General features: G+C 39.9%; 1 protein-coding gene across 1 annotated transcript in view; it reads left to right on the top strand.

The window, feature by feature from the left end:
* The window catches only part of LOC119428401 (plexin-A4), a 54,162-nt gene that overhangs the window by 14,985 nt on the left and 23,761 nt on the right, over positions 1–15,416 (top strand). The window contains exons 11-14 of the mRNA XM_037696081.1: positions 2,431–2,699; positions 7,138–7,204; positions 9,174–9,320; positions 11,028–11,187. Coding sequence (XP_037552009.1) covers positions 2,431–2,699; positions 7,138–7,204; positions 9,174–9,320; positions 11,028–11,187 — 643 coding nt within the window. The remainder of the gene's footprint in view (positions 1–2,430; positions 2,700–7,137; positions 7,205–9,173; positions 9,321–11,027; positions 11,188–15,416) is intronic.

Genomic DNA, 15,416 nt, shown 5'->3' with positions numbered 1-15,416 from the left:
ATTTGAGGTAGTTGTTTTCCATACAAAAGTGCATATAGGTTCTTTTAAAAACGCCAAGTACAGTAGTCCTTTGCTACTTCGCAGTTCGTTTTTGCACATTTTTTCAAAATAAAATTGAGCATGACACACAATTGGCTGATTCATGGATGAGCTGCATGATCAGCATGGAATTTGTATTTAAAATAAAATATTTTTAATTGTTAAGCACCTGCTGCATCTTCGTGCAGCCCACACTGCAGGAGAAACGTCTTCCTGCAGCTCCTCCTCCTTCCTACTCTGTGATCTCCATTCTGCAGCGGAGAAGTGGGCGTGGCCGAGAGGACTGAGTGCAGCCGTGACAAACAGGAGGCAGAAAGCTGAGATCATGATATGCTGTGCCCTTTTAGAGCGTTTAGAAACATTGTTTAGAATATTGCAAGAGTGTGGGAAGGGTTTAAAACTCCTTAAATAAACTGCTACTTACTACTTGTACTACTATTCCTAATTTGCGGTTTTTCACTTATCGCTGGGCTTCAGGGTATGGATCCCCGTGATAAATGAGGGACTACTGTATTATAAAGCTTTTTCTACTTTCATTTTATTCATTCTTCACGTATTAAATAAACGTGTGACATTGTTTTTCCAGTCATCATCAAACAGCAGTTGTAAAGCAATTAGCCTTATTGCAAACGAGATCAAAACGAGCAAATTAACAATGTGGTGGGTCGCAGCAGGTGAAATTGATACTGACGTTTGTTGTTGTTGCTCTCTGGTAAACAAAAGCCCTTTGACAGCTGAGAAAAACATTTTCTTTATTTATTTGTTATCAAACAAGGCTGACTTCAAATCAGAAGTGTGCTCTCATTAATAATTCTTGGCGATATGAGACGCTGGGTCGTTTTCATTCTCCACCTCCAAAACAAATTAAGCCGGTCATCAGGAGAGAGCAAAAAGAAAAAAGAAATAGAAACATTAAGCCATTTATTCTCAGTGGTGACAGTGATAGACAGCCGTAATTGAGCAGGTCATCTTGTTCCATTAAGAGAGTGATGGACCCCCATTTCACTGCCTTCGGGGTTAGCCACCCCATCCCTGATGAGAATTTCCCAGTAATAAACTATTTTAATTAGTATTTAATTGGTATAAATATCAAACTATATGAAGAGTATAATGTGGAAAAGGAGCCTAATGGAAAAAGTTGTAGGCTTGTCTTATGCTGTTGATGACTCTTTAATTGTTATTGATGTGCTGGATAATTAAAAAGCCTTCATGGTTGGCTGTAGACAGAAATATCGCAGGTGCTGGAATACCTTTGTAAGGGTCTCACATTTTGGTTTCTTTACATCATGTTTTCTCATTTAACATTGGATCTTTACAGAAACTTTAATTTCATTTTTTTTTCTAGATTGCAGCCTTCTTAGATGAGTATAGGTGATGAAATGTTTCAAATTTCTGCACCTTGTCTTCATAGCTGTAATAAATGTTAGCTCACAATACATAAGGGCTAACCCATTAGAAGGCTTCAAACCTAACGGCACATTTTTTCCCCACAACATGTATTTTTACTGCTGTGCACACGCGTGAACTGAAAGTTATAATGCTCGAGCACATGTGAATGCACAAAAACACTATGCATTATGACAAGTTGTATGAAATTAGACTTTCAACCGAACAATAGCTCCCGGCAGATTACAACTACCTCAAGGAAAGGTAAAAAGACAGAACATATGTGGGCTGACAGCTGCACCGAGTGCAAAGTGACGCTGTCGTACCACGAGTGCTCTTGACAGATAAAAAACATAATCTCCTTAGGTGCTATTTATGAAAAATGTAGAAGAGAGGCACATGCGCTAAGTTCCAAGAATAAACAGTGCCGAGATGATGTGAGCTCAGACGAGGAGAACTCGCAGCTCTGCACTTCCTTTCAACTTGCATTAATATGGAACACGTCGCTATCGAAATAATAAACATTCCCTGAAGAGATTTAGTGTTTTCCTGCCTTTATTCTCATCTTTCAGACAAAACCTGACAAAAGCTCAGGAATGTTAAACTCCTCATCTCCTCAGGTTGCTCCTTTTCTATCTGCATTCTATTTATTCCCTCTTTCAATTCCTACTAGGATTTATCTGTTAACTTCTAAGAGCACTGTTAGGTACAGAAATTTAACATTTATTTATGTGTTTGTTGTTATTTATACATGGTTTTAATTTGTCTCTACTTTTGATGATCATATATTTATATGATCTGAGTAATATAATAATAAAGTTGCTGTATTCTTCATGCAAAGGTAAAACGTTAAACTTGGAAGGCAGAAAGTTAAGAATAAATCTGAATGACTCGGTGACTAATTAGTCCAAGTGTCATTGCCTTGAATATGCCTCTATTAATCTGCCCTCTTTTTGCTTCCCCTTGTTATTTTTAATGCATTTCATTTCTCTTGTTTCCTCGCAGGTGCCAGGCTATCGCCAGGAGCAAGTGGAAAAAGGGCTGAAGCTCTTCGGTCAGCTCATTAACAACAAAACCTTCCTGCTGTGTTTTATTCGCACTCTGGAGGCCCAGCGTGGTTTCTCCATGAGGGACCGCGGCAATGTGGCCTCACTCATCATGACCGTGCTGCAGAGCAAGTTGGAGTATGCCACTGATGTCCTGAAGCACCTGCTGTCCGACCTTATAGAGCGCAACCTTGAGAGCAAAAACCATCCCAAACTGCTGCTTCGCAGGTAATTATCAGGCTCAAAGAGTTTACCTTTACTAGCTGCACTCCCCAACAGGTGGCCTATTTCACACAGCTGACAGTGGTCATCTTTGAAGTTGTGTGTCCTTTAAACCTAGTTGTATACTTCTGTTAGTGTAGGATTCAAGACGAACGGTTTACACTCGGCTTTCAACAATCAAGTCCTGCATATGCTTCTCAGTGTTCCCTCTCTGTGACATGTTTGGATTAACTCCTGTGACCTTGAATCACTGGCTCTGTGTCAGAAACACCAGAGTGCAATGCTGTGCACATCATTAGCAAAATAATTATAATTAATTAGCAGTGAATCTAATTTTGAATTACTCGAGAGGAAAGAAATACTCATGTATGGAGAAAGGGAGAAGAAAGGCTGGCTTGCTGGCACAATCACAATCCTCCCTCAGATTTGTAGCCGAAGCCTGAATGGCGTGCACTTGAACACAGCACTGTATGTGATTAAGCGTCCTGCCTGTGGTGTTGGGCAAATGTGATGATTATGGTTACTTGAGTAAAGCAGCTTCTTTAAAGCTGGTGGGTATGTGTGCATGCACATAAACACATTTGTACACATGGTATCATGTTTTATCTATTTAAGGGTTGTCAGTCATCGACACCCCAAAACGGTTTGACAGGCGTGTGATACATTAAGTTGTCCATCTCCTTTCTGTTCAAATTCTAATTCTCCTTTTTGGCTAAAAACAGCGTTATGCTGTGCCAATGAAGACAAAAGCAAAAATAACACAAAAATAAGCAGACAGAGCCAAAATGAATGCTGCCTGTTGTACTGTGCAGAAGAACGTGAGCATTTTCTTCTCATGAAAACCTGTTTAGACTCTGCTAGGTGATGAAGAGCGAGATTATTGCTGTCTGGGCATGAAGCATGATTAATTGTAGTCGGATCTCACAGAGAATGGCGCAGCCACTAAATAAAGGGGTAACTAACTGCTGATCCTGGCAGGAGATACGACAAAAGAGCGCTGGTGAAGGACAATGAAGGCATTTTAGGCTGTTAGTGAGAAAATCTTACTAATGGGGCATGGTGGCAAGTTGTGAAATCAGCTTTTTGATTACTTTGTTTTTGACTCACAAAAGCCTCATGTGCTGTTCCTGCAGATCTTTTCATTTTTTTTCTCATGTCAAGATTTGATGTAAATTAGGACTAGAGTCCAAATGCAAAGAGCACTCGTCCTCCTTGATGACAGCAGAGAAAGAAGAGAAACCTGGGGAAAATGCCAGTACGTGCTGGCAGCCCAGAAGGGAAAGCACATGTTCACATCCCATCCACACCCAGGCTGATTTCCCAATTGTCATACATATGATTGTGATGGCCACTGATCAGATCGTATTCATCACGTGTGCTTGTTAGTCCTTCATCAGCTCAGCATGCGTTTCAGATCTGACACGGCGAGCTATACTGACTGCCGTGTCTTTGGTTAGCAGATGAAAATAGCCGAGAGTCATAAGCAGAAGAGATTAAGTTAGGAGGAAGCATCCGCTCAATCTTTATTCTCTGTATAATTTCTGTGTTTGCACATTCTTAGTGTTTCCCCTCCAGAGTATCTGCCTCTGTCTGCTCACTCCCTATTCTCTCCTGTTTCCTTACTGCTAAGTTTCAAATTGTGTAACACTGTCAGTCTTTATTTCTCTCTTTCTGTTCTATACCCACTTTCTCAGTCTATATTCCCGACTCTTCCTTCCCTCCTTTATTTTCTTGATTGCTAAATCAATGTTTAAAGTGTGTGAGCAGGGTGTCTCTGGCACAGCATCTGAGCACGGCTACCCACTATCTCCTTTTCCAAGAAATCTGTGTGTGTGTGTGTGTGTATCTTCCTCTTTTCTCTCCACACCAACACACATCCTTCCATCTGTCCCATCTCAACCTGTGCTGAAGCACAACCACCAGGCAAGCAAACTAACGAGAGCTTTCTACAACCATCTGTCGCATTCCTTGCTGCATTCAACTCCTTTAACTTCCCTCTACGCTTCATTCCTCCATTTCTTGCTCGCCTCCTCACATCATCCCCCCCCTACCATCATGCAGAGCTAAACAGCCTGCCTTTAGCCTTAAGTTTTGTTTGGCTGCATTTTAAGTATCAAAATATTAGTTTTAATTCTGGTCAGAAAATTAGAACCCAATATGTTCATGTGTTTATCAGCGTGGTGGCACTGTCAGCGCAGGTGGAAAGGCCCTGTAAATTCTTAAGGAAACATATTAAATTACAGAGATTTACTTTAATTTCTGGTATGGGCTGTAGATATTTTTGTGCACGTGTATAAAGTGAGTCTGAAATGTCCTCGTGAGACTGTATGACACTAACGATGACCTGTCAAAAATTTAAATGCATGCTTTGACATCAGATAAGACAAAATCACAAGTTTTTCTTATTAAAAATAAGATGGTGGGGATTTGTTTTCATTTTATTCAACAATATATATTTGTATTATTAGCTCAACACTTTGTGTTAATGTAAAATCTGCTAGAAGACCCTTTGTATGTCTATTGCTTTGATGTCCATGTTTAACATTAATGATTTTCCATAAATTTCATAGATCATAGAAGACTTCATCTTCTAATTCTGAACAATTTAGTGATGAAGCATCAGTCACTTTTTCCCCCTGCAACATTTTCTAGTAATCAGGGGTAACTGAATACTACCAGGGTCCCTCTGCTCCAGCTGATTCCCAGCACCCACTGGTCCTTTGATGGACAGCCAAGTGTGCAAACCTGACCATGCCATCAAGCCATGGTGCATTTCATAGATTTAACCCAAACATGGTCTGCACTGTGTCTGGAACGTAAGTGAAGAAGGTTGGATAAGGTTGTTTAAAACCCTGTAGTACCAAATGTGAACGTTAGATGTTAGAGCAGCTCCACCGCAGAGTGCCGTTTTTATCACAGTTCCCTACAGAGTGTGCTACGAGTGAGAATGAGCATAAGTTAAATGGTGGGACTGTGCCAAGGCTTCTTATTACTGCAGGGTTGGCACCTCCTGCCAGACGCATGCACAGATACACACACCGTGGAGACTAGTCAGCACACATGATAATTTCTGAATACATACGCAGTGGGATTAATTTGTGCTTTTTGCACACTAGCCCTAAAACAGCCTCACAAACGTCTAGTCACACAGGCACAGAAACATGTTCATGGTGGTAAGAAAAAGGAAGGCTAGACTTCGTCAAGCCATTTATTCTTCATTCTCTTCTTCTTTTCCTCTTTTCATAGCGCCTTCCTTCCTTCCTTCCCAGTGCACCTCCTCCTTTCTTCTTGCCTCTTTCATCCCTTTGATAGAAGGGCTACATTTGTGGAAATGGAGAGGATTTGGAAATGTGTGTGATTACATGATCCAGAATGGGGTGGCCAAAGGGAGGGAGGGAGGAAGTCAGCAAAGACACATGAAAGAAAAGATGAAAAGTGACCTTGTTGACCCTTGGATCTATGGACAAAGCAAGGGCGGTAGAGACGGCAAAATAAAAGTGCAGGCACAGTGAGAGGCAGGAAGTTAATCCCCTCCAGGTGTTGTGCCAATGCTGACAGGGGGTACCAGATTACCCCACTGGCACACCATGCTCCCCCTCATGCCTCAATGGGGAAGGCCTTTTACGAGGCTGTCTGAATGGTGAGGGGAGGGAGGGCTGCAGGTGGCAGCCGACTCACTAAAGACAAAATCTACACACATGCACAAATGGGTACAATGGAGACTAATCCTGAAATATTGATGTCAATGGTAGTTTCTCATAGAAACAGACACAAGGGTATGTGTTTGTTTTTTTTTACAACCCACACAACCCTGCTGCTGTCCAAGAGCGTTGATGTCAAAATAGGATATCCAATCCTAGTTTCTTCTCTCCCCCTACCATCATTATTGTTATTATGTATGCGTATTAGTCATTCGCACGGGATCACTCACACTGTTGGCCCAGGTCAACAGACTCACTCACACACACACCATTTTGCCACACCAGTGGAGCATAGAAACCAGGCGGCGAAGGAGAGGGAGATGTATTCATCCACCTTCTATTGTGCACGGATCGAGTGTTAGTCCAGTGAATAGGCGAGGGAGCGCTTGATAATGAGGCCAGTGTTATTACACAGCCGCTGCAGCCCCTAACAACATCAATCCACCGGGATCAAATAAAGGCTTTTAATTGCTTTGCCTCGTATTAAAATCCCCGCCGCTGCAGACGAGCTGCCCTTGGCGTGCCTGAGCATAAAAGCCAGGCGAAAGATTGCCTGAAAGGCCATCGTACAGTGCGCAGCGCAGCTCTCCGAGTTCACGTCTTTAAAGTCGTGTTTGTGTAGTGAAAGCCTATTCATTAGCAGCTGCCATCATTTTTAGCAGAATGTTTGACAATGATGTTGAATATTTATGATGTAATAAGAGTATGGGGATCAAATGTTCATTATGTACTCTTATTTGCAGGACTGAGTCTGTAGCAGAGAAAATGCTGACCAACTGGTTTACGTTCCTCCTCTACAAGTTTTTAAAGGTACAGTAACTTTTTAGTCCTCAAGTCTTGAAACTGCGGGCTAGGGGTGTAACGATACGCTAAAATCACATTTCAGTTCGGTTCAGTTTCAGGGAGGGCTCGGTTCGGTTAATTTTCGGTACAAAAAAAGGCCAAAATGAAGACTTAAAAAAAAATGTATTTTGAAAATATGCCAAGTAAACAATACGTTTTTATAAAAATAAATAAAAGCGACCCATCTGGATGATATTTAAAATTAACGTCACTCTTTACAGTAAATAAACTATACTAACAATAATAAAAATCTTAATAAATACAATAACAGAACCAGAACAATAAGCAACAATAGACCGTTTACAATCTAACTAATCAAGTTTTTGGCCAAAAACACCAACTTGTGCCCATTTTCTGCCAAAATCATAGATCTAGTTGCAGTGACATTATCTCCAGCGGTGGAGAAAACAGCTCACTAACAACAGTAGCAAGAATAAAGAGGAAGAGCTTTGCTAATTTTGCAGTGTGGCTGTATTTGGTCTCATTGCTCACAACCTCTTGGACCTGCTCCCACCTGTCCCTGGAAAAGTTCAGAGTTCACTCATCACAGACTTCTTAACTGGAGGTGATCTCTGGTGGATTTCCCTGAAGAGGAAGAAGACTCAGCTGCTATCTCTGTCCCAGACTGGAAATAAAACACAAAGAGGTAAAAAAAAAAATAGTTAATAAGATTATAATTTCAAATTAAGTTCATTAGAAAATAACAATACCTCTTCTTGAACGGTCATCATTTGTTATGAGGTGATTGAATCTCTCGTGTATCATCATCAGGACAGGACTTTAATCTGGTCCAGGGCTTGTTGACAGTATCAGTTTTAGCTTTTTCATAAAGTGCTGATATAACTTTTTGGCTGAAGTGTTGATGTGATGGATGTCGTAGCGGGGCTCAATAATGTTAAAGCTGCCGCATCAACAACAGAAACGTAGATCCAGAGCTTTAAAACTTCCTACAGCTTGTGTTATTGCTCTGGACCGATCTGAATTACCTGATAATGGTTGTTTAAATGCTGTTATTATCGGTGTTTACAACAAGCTACGTTCACATTCGGATGATGTCGTTTCACGTTGTTAACAAGTTAGACGTGTTGCTGCTGCAGATCTAATCTCCGTGAGACACACAGCTTTGGATTTGTTCACTTGTGTTTAAACAAGAAAGCCATAATGTTGCCAAACAGGAGACCACAACGACATGCTAGAATGCTAATGCTACGCGTGCTGAGAGACTATAGCGCCGTGCTGAAACACGCTTAGGAACTTTAGTTCCGCGGCGCATAATCTATTGTTAATAAAATTTAATGAGTGAAAAAATAACCAAAACGGTACGCACGTGGACCGAACTGAACATGCCGTACCAAAACAGTTCAATGCACCCACGTGTACCGTTACACCCCTACTGCTGGCTTATTATCTGCTACAATAACCTCAAACATCCTACAAATGGATGACATTTTAATACTAACAAAATGTTTTCATTGATGAGTATTTCCATCTATAAAAAGTTGTTTTTAACTGTATCAATCAAATACAAGCTTCTTTACTATGAACAAGATCTGAAGAGCACTGTTTGTATCAAACCCTTCACTCTTGTGTTTCATGAAGCGACAGAAAATAAAAGGGTTTTCTTTTCATTCATCCCTCTCCACTCATCCCTTCAATGCAGCTGAGGGGAGAAAAATAAAAACAATGATAAATGGCCAGTTGGTTCAGTGTTTTGAGACAGAAGATTTAGTGCCTTCAAGAGTCTTTTATAGCATTTTTCAATGTTTATCCATAAAACCTTTCTTGATGTGTAGTCTCAATCCAGCAAAGTTTGTTTGTTGTATATCAAAGGCTAGTATAGCTTTCTAAAAAGTGACTGCAATATTTAAGGTGCTTCTTTAAGCATTATTAAAAATGTATTTTCCAAACTTTCTTGTGTATCCTAATGTCTTTGTAGGAATGTGCAGGCGAGCCTCTCTTCTCCCTCTTCTGTGCCATCAAGCAGCAGATGGAAAAAGGCCCCATTGACTCTATCACAGGAGAGGCCCGCTACTCGCTCAGCGAAGACAAGCTCATTCGACAACAGATTGACTACAAGACGTTGGTAAGGGGTTCACCGGCCCTGGGGTGCTGGGGCTAAAGAGAGATGCTTAATATGCTTTCAGGGACAAGAAGAGAGAGAATGGGGTGGTCATGGGTGGTCGATCATGAGATGTGCAAAGGGATACTAAGGTTCTTGTTGTCATGGCTGACATGCAGGGGGGCACAGGAGGGGTGACCTCACTTCCTTTTGAGGCTAGAGCTGTCAATGAAAAAAAACAGGGCTTCTGTGTGTGCACAAACTGAGAAACCATGAAGCTTTCTCCATCTGCAGCCCCTTATTCATTACCCAGATCTGCCTGTTAGCCTACTCTACTGTGACACCATTGTTTTAGCAGGGGAATCTTCTTTTTTTTAAGTTTTTTCTAGTGTCAGATCTGGTTGTGCAAAGCTCTCCAAAAATACTGAGTATAGATGATGAAATACAGTACTGTGTAAATGTTTCAGGCAGGTGTAAAAACAGTGTTTTTATTTCTTTATTTACAAAATGTAAAAGCAAGCAGCAGAAAAATCTAAATTGCTTTTTTTTTTTGTTTTTTCATGAGATGATTCAGTTTAAAACTGCAGAATGTAAAGTTCCACGCAGGAAACTGCATGATTTACTCCATTTGTACAAACTAAATTCACATGCAGATTAATTGCGTACCCCTCCCACAGGAGAGTTGTCGGGGACTTGGTTTAACAGACTCACAACAGAGCTGCTTTGGTCATATATGCATGAAAGTGTTCATTAGTGGGGAAATGACTGGGTTTCAGGCTTAATGCGCAATCGCACGTTTTAGATCTAGTGGTTATTAAAGGAACTTTAGTGCATCAAATGTATTGTTTGCTTGGCCTCAGTGTCCAGCAGAGCCATCAGCTCAGAGCTGGCTGACACCTCTAGGTTGTTGGTAAATCAATTCTTCTGCTGTTTAGAGAAGTCTGGCCAGAAGTAGTCTTTATGGAAGAATAAAAAGAAAGTTGGACCCAATCATTTACAGAAGGCAGTTGTCTTTGGTGATGATTTATTAAAACAAGAAGATGAGCAATTGCAGGCTTCACACTCTTTATAGTACAGGAGTCTGTGAAGTTGCAGCATAAGTGTCACACAAAACAAGACTTTTAGAGGCTCCTGATTTGTGCATATTAGGACCCATGAGCCCATCAGCTTCCAGGAAACTCTTGGGGTCGGAGCATGCATTCATCCCAGAGCCAAGGACTCAAGCCAGCTCTATTACCCAGAATGGAAGTCATAACAATAAGTTAACAAAACCTTCTCTGCAAGAAATCATAACACCTTTGGGTTCACAAATATGAAATGTTCATTACAAGCACTCATATGCACAATGCAATTCTTCATCTACAAATTACATCAAAACTGACATGGCCAAAGGACTCCACTGTGAACAAAAAATGTGCAGAAAGATGCCAGTAGATGCTCTAAATTGAGTCAAAATCTCGTTTCTCTTTCAAAAAGCTTTGTCTTGAAAACTAAAAACATTTTAAATGAGAGCTGAAGCATCTTCGAGAAACAAGAAACATTTGCCTTCTAGTAAAACTCTTAGGATCAAATGTGCTGACCTGCTAGAAGACAAAATGCTAAAAACACACCCTCTCTCATTTGAACCAAATAAACTTGGACAAAACATATTTTTAGACCTCAAAATTGTAACAAGTTTGACCAGTACAACTTGCTTCTCAAGTGTCACCCATGTACATGCTTCTGTCCCAGGTGGTGAACTGTGTGCACCCAGAGAATGAGAAAAGCCCAGAGATCCAGGTTAAAGTGCTGAACTGCGACACAATCAGCCAAGTGAAGGAGAAAATACTAGATGCCATCTACAAGAACGTCCCATATTCACACCGTCTAAAGGCATCTGATATGGACTTGGGTAAGAATCTTTACTTTCATACCGGTATATAAAAATACAACAGCTTTGTGTTTGCATGTTTATAAGCTGCTCTATGAAGTCATCATCTATGGTTTTAGCACTACTGCAGTATGTGTAATATACAATAATGAAGTCCCTTAGTTGATCAGTTATTGAACACTGTTTAGCTGATCAGAACAACTACACGCATGCAGTCTTTCCTGTTCATGTTTCCTTAAAGATTTAACATCCATTGATTTTTAGAAAGGCTTTCCCACTCCAAGCAGCCCTTCTTAAAAGTACAAATCCTCTTAGATATAGAGAAGTATCTTTCTTTTCAACCTCAAGAGGGTTGACTTCCTGGCTCAGTTGGCTTAAACGTCTGAGACGGTTCTCTCGGCAGCCCAAAACTTTCCATCGATCTGCTCTTTTGTCGACGGCTGTCTGAGTCAGATGATTGATCGGCTAATCAATCGAGACGCTCGGTGATTTCTCCCCTACAAAGCCTTTCTTTCTTTCCTGTAGCTGTAATGTGAAGTTATCTTACTGGACTGGAAACAACATAGGATTGTTCAGTTTAAGTATTTTACCTGTCCATTGTTAGTGGAAATGTATAATATATATCAGCAACACATCTAGAGGATGTGAGCATAACATTGTTATACAGTCATACCTACAGGCCATCTCCTCACAGTGAATTGGCTTCTTTATGGTTTAATATTGCCACATGGATTTTTTTTTTCCAATCCTTGTTGTGTGTTTTTGTAGCATGTCTTTAACCAACTCCAAATCTAAGACGGGCTGAGTGCGTACCGTGGGGAATTGGTCTGTGAGATAGCTACATAAAAAGATTGGTTTAGCCTTTTGACAACACTCCTGGATAAAATTGTTTTACGGGCCCCTCTGGGCACCGTGTGCTGTTCTGGTATTGTTTTAATACCAATGGGGTTTGAACATTGGAGTTAGCTGGCCACCCTTTCCAGCGTCTGATTACGTGCAGTAAAGAGGAAGAATGAGTGAAGGCAAGCTCATAAGTGAACATGTGTATACAATAAAATACACAATAAATGTTACACGTAAATGTTTTTACAGTTTTGATTAAAAGAGAAGTATTCTCTGTAAACATGTAGCACCAGTAGGTCTTGGGATTTCTGGCACATGCTCACACACATACACAGACTGATTGCAGGGGCTGATACAGGTAATGGGATTTGTGGCAGGCCTGTCTTGAGACAAATTGGCCAGGGGGATTGTTATCCCCAGTATAGTTTTTAATTCCACATCTTAATTCTCCTCAGGGCATCAGTGAAGTTGGGGCCTAAGACCAAAAAGGCGATGCCATATTTGTGTCTTTATGTCCATGTTGCTCTTTGCAAACAAGTTGTGCATTCATGTTAAATAAATCAGCCTCCTTCAGCCTTCTTTTTTTACAATTGCATCAAAGTCCTTATGTCCTTGGCTTTGTTTGACTTCATAAAGCCAGTTTGCACAGCCATACACAGTCTTCTCTTCTGATTAAATTTATTAGAAATCACCAGGATCTGGAAACAAAGATGATCTCAGTTTACTTTGGCTTTACCACAAGTTTATTGTTTTATTAAATTTGTCCTGCCTGTCTTTTTGCCCTGCATCTCTTTATATGTTTACTGAGCCTTGACTAGAGAGCAGGGCTCATTTGCATCTTTATAGGAAGATGCACTGCATACACAGAAACAACAGGAGAATCTTTATTTCCTGCAGATTTTTCAGATTTGAACACAATTGCGGTGGATCCTCCAAAGACAGGCCTCATCATGCAGCACAGTGATTGCTGCTTTGTTTTTCTGTTTGTGATCAGAATAGGAGATGACTGTGGTCGACACCAGTGGGAAGCTCAGCAAGACGCAGACACAGTAAAATATTCAGAAACCCACGATTTCTAAAATAAAAAGAATAAAAATGGAGTCGTCTTCCCGTTTGTTTTCAAGATGGCTTTTCTTTTGCCCCTTATGGTAATGTCACTGGAGTATTGAGATGTTTCCATCAAAGCTGTTATTTGTTTTCTGCTGAGGTTATACAGATGGAAGTTTTTGCTGCACACATAAACTGATTGTTAGTGTCAGTCTAGGAAACTTCCCTTATGTTGTTTGAAAAGACAAGGTCACGTTAACAATAGTTGAAGGGTGTAGAAATTAGAAGATTGTTGCACTTTAGCAGAACACTGTTGCACCCTTTTAGTTTTGTTTTATACTGTTGTGACACAAAAACCTGCTTCTATTAAAATTCCTTACACAATTGTAAGAGCTGTAAAGGCACAAAGCTTGAAGCTGTACGTAAAGGTTTGACCAACAGTAGCTCCAAAAAGTCGAACATAAAGGCTGGTGCTGCAGATGGAACAGGAAGTGTAAAAGCTGTGGGCATGCTGCTGTAATCACACTTATTGATTGCACCACGAGTTTTGTTCTAAGAAGAATGGAGCTTGTGATTAATTTAGCCCATTTCGTATGTGAGTGTGTTTTAACTCTACATCTTCCTCTTTTACAAAAACACGAGGTTTTATGATTTGTCTTCTCCACCTTTTGAATTTTCGGGGTCATTTTATAAGAAATGATGAGAAAATACATGATCTTTTTACCTGCTTCTTCCTTTTCGGGTCACTGGTGCCCATGTCCAGCAGTTACTGTGCGAGAGGCGGGGGACACCCTGGACGGGTCACAGGGCCTTGATGAGAAAATAATTTTTAAAAAGACCAAACATAAACTAAATAGATCAAGAAAATGCTGGACCCAACATTTTATTTTATTTTTTGGCAAACTGATTAGAATAAAGAAAATGCTTTTATTTGATTGGTTAGAACGTTTGTAGATTTTTTTGACTACCAGGTACTAAATAGTTAAAATTATAATAAAGTTTATTTTTATTATTATTTACCTGTGAGAACTTGCTACATGTATGAGTAAAGCATAGGATTATGTTCAAACAGCAGCAAATCAAGTTTCTCAAATCTTTTCAAGATTAGATTCCTTCCACTTTGTACTGATGACTCTGCAAACAGCAACTAGAAACTAAAATATTTGAGTCTGACCATGTTTCTGTGGCATCGGTTTAAATCTTTAGCAAACAGCTCAGCACTGGATTATAAGACCGTGTGCCAAGTTAAAAAAGATGGAGAAATCCAGTCTAGACAATATGTCAAGTCACTTCCAAATATAACTTAGACACCTTTTATTTTTATTTGATTTTATTTGATCAGATTGTTGTAGAAAAACTGATTTACAGTTGGGTATAATTTTCATCTGATCTTTAATTTTCCGTCATATGAGAGAACGGTCAATTTCCCAGAAAGTCAAACTATCAGTTTTAGTCTGCCCATTCTGCTGACATCACTTCTGAGCTGTCGCTACCTTACATCAGTTACAGTTACATCAGTTACAACAGTTACATCTGCATCAGTTACATCAGTTACAACAGTTACATCAGTTACAGTTACATCAGTTACATCAGTTACAGTTACATCAGTTAGTTACATCAGTTACAGTTACATCAGTTACATCAGTTACAGTTGCATCAGTTGTTTAAATACAAACTGAGAGGAAAAAAACAGTTATGTGGAGGATGATAAACATATCTGCCAACCTATGGTACACAGATTGCTCCAACCCACATAGATTGATTGATTGATTGATTGATTGATTGATTGATTGATTGATTGATTGATTTTTATTGTCAATTCTGCATATGTACAGGACATACATAGAAATTGAAATTGCGTTACACTCCTACTCAAATTGCAGCAAACAACAACATTAGCAAAAATAAACTAACACAACTAGTTATATAAAAAAATATAAAAAAAATATAAAAGTGAACAGCAGCAGGACCTCTGATGCAACGTGCTCAATAGTGACTAACAGGAGACAAAGGGACGCTGACTGAAGACAATAACATGATGAGAGGTAGATAATGGATGTGCAAGGCCAGAGTAAACAATAGTGCAATATAAAGTATAAACCTGAGAAACTTAGTAAAGTGAAGGTGTGCATACCGGTTCTATATAGAGTCACAGTTATGTACTGATGAGGTGATTAAGTGGAAATGACAATACCAGAATTACCAGAATAAAGAATAAACAGGACGAGTTGATCATAACAGTAGTGCAAAATATAATGCAATAAACAGTAGAGTGAGCTTGTAGGCTGTTAAAGTGACCGATTCATGAACTATTCATAAAACTAAATAAATGTCCCAGAGCAGTTTTGAAGGGGGGGGGG

The sequence above is a fragment of the Nematolebias whitei genome, chromosome 22, assembly GCF_014905685.2.
Source record: "Nematolebias whitei isolate Nwh7 chromosome 22, NemWhi1, whole genome shotgun sequence".
NCBI lineage: Eukaryota > Metazoa > Chordata > Actinopteri > Cyprinodontiformes > Rivulidae > Nematolebias > Nematolebias whitei.
Note: the sequence above shows the minus strand (reverse complement) of the source record. Positions and strands in the feature narration are given on the sequence as shown.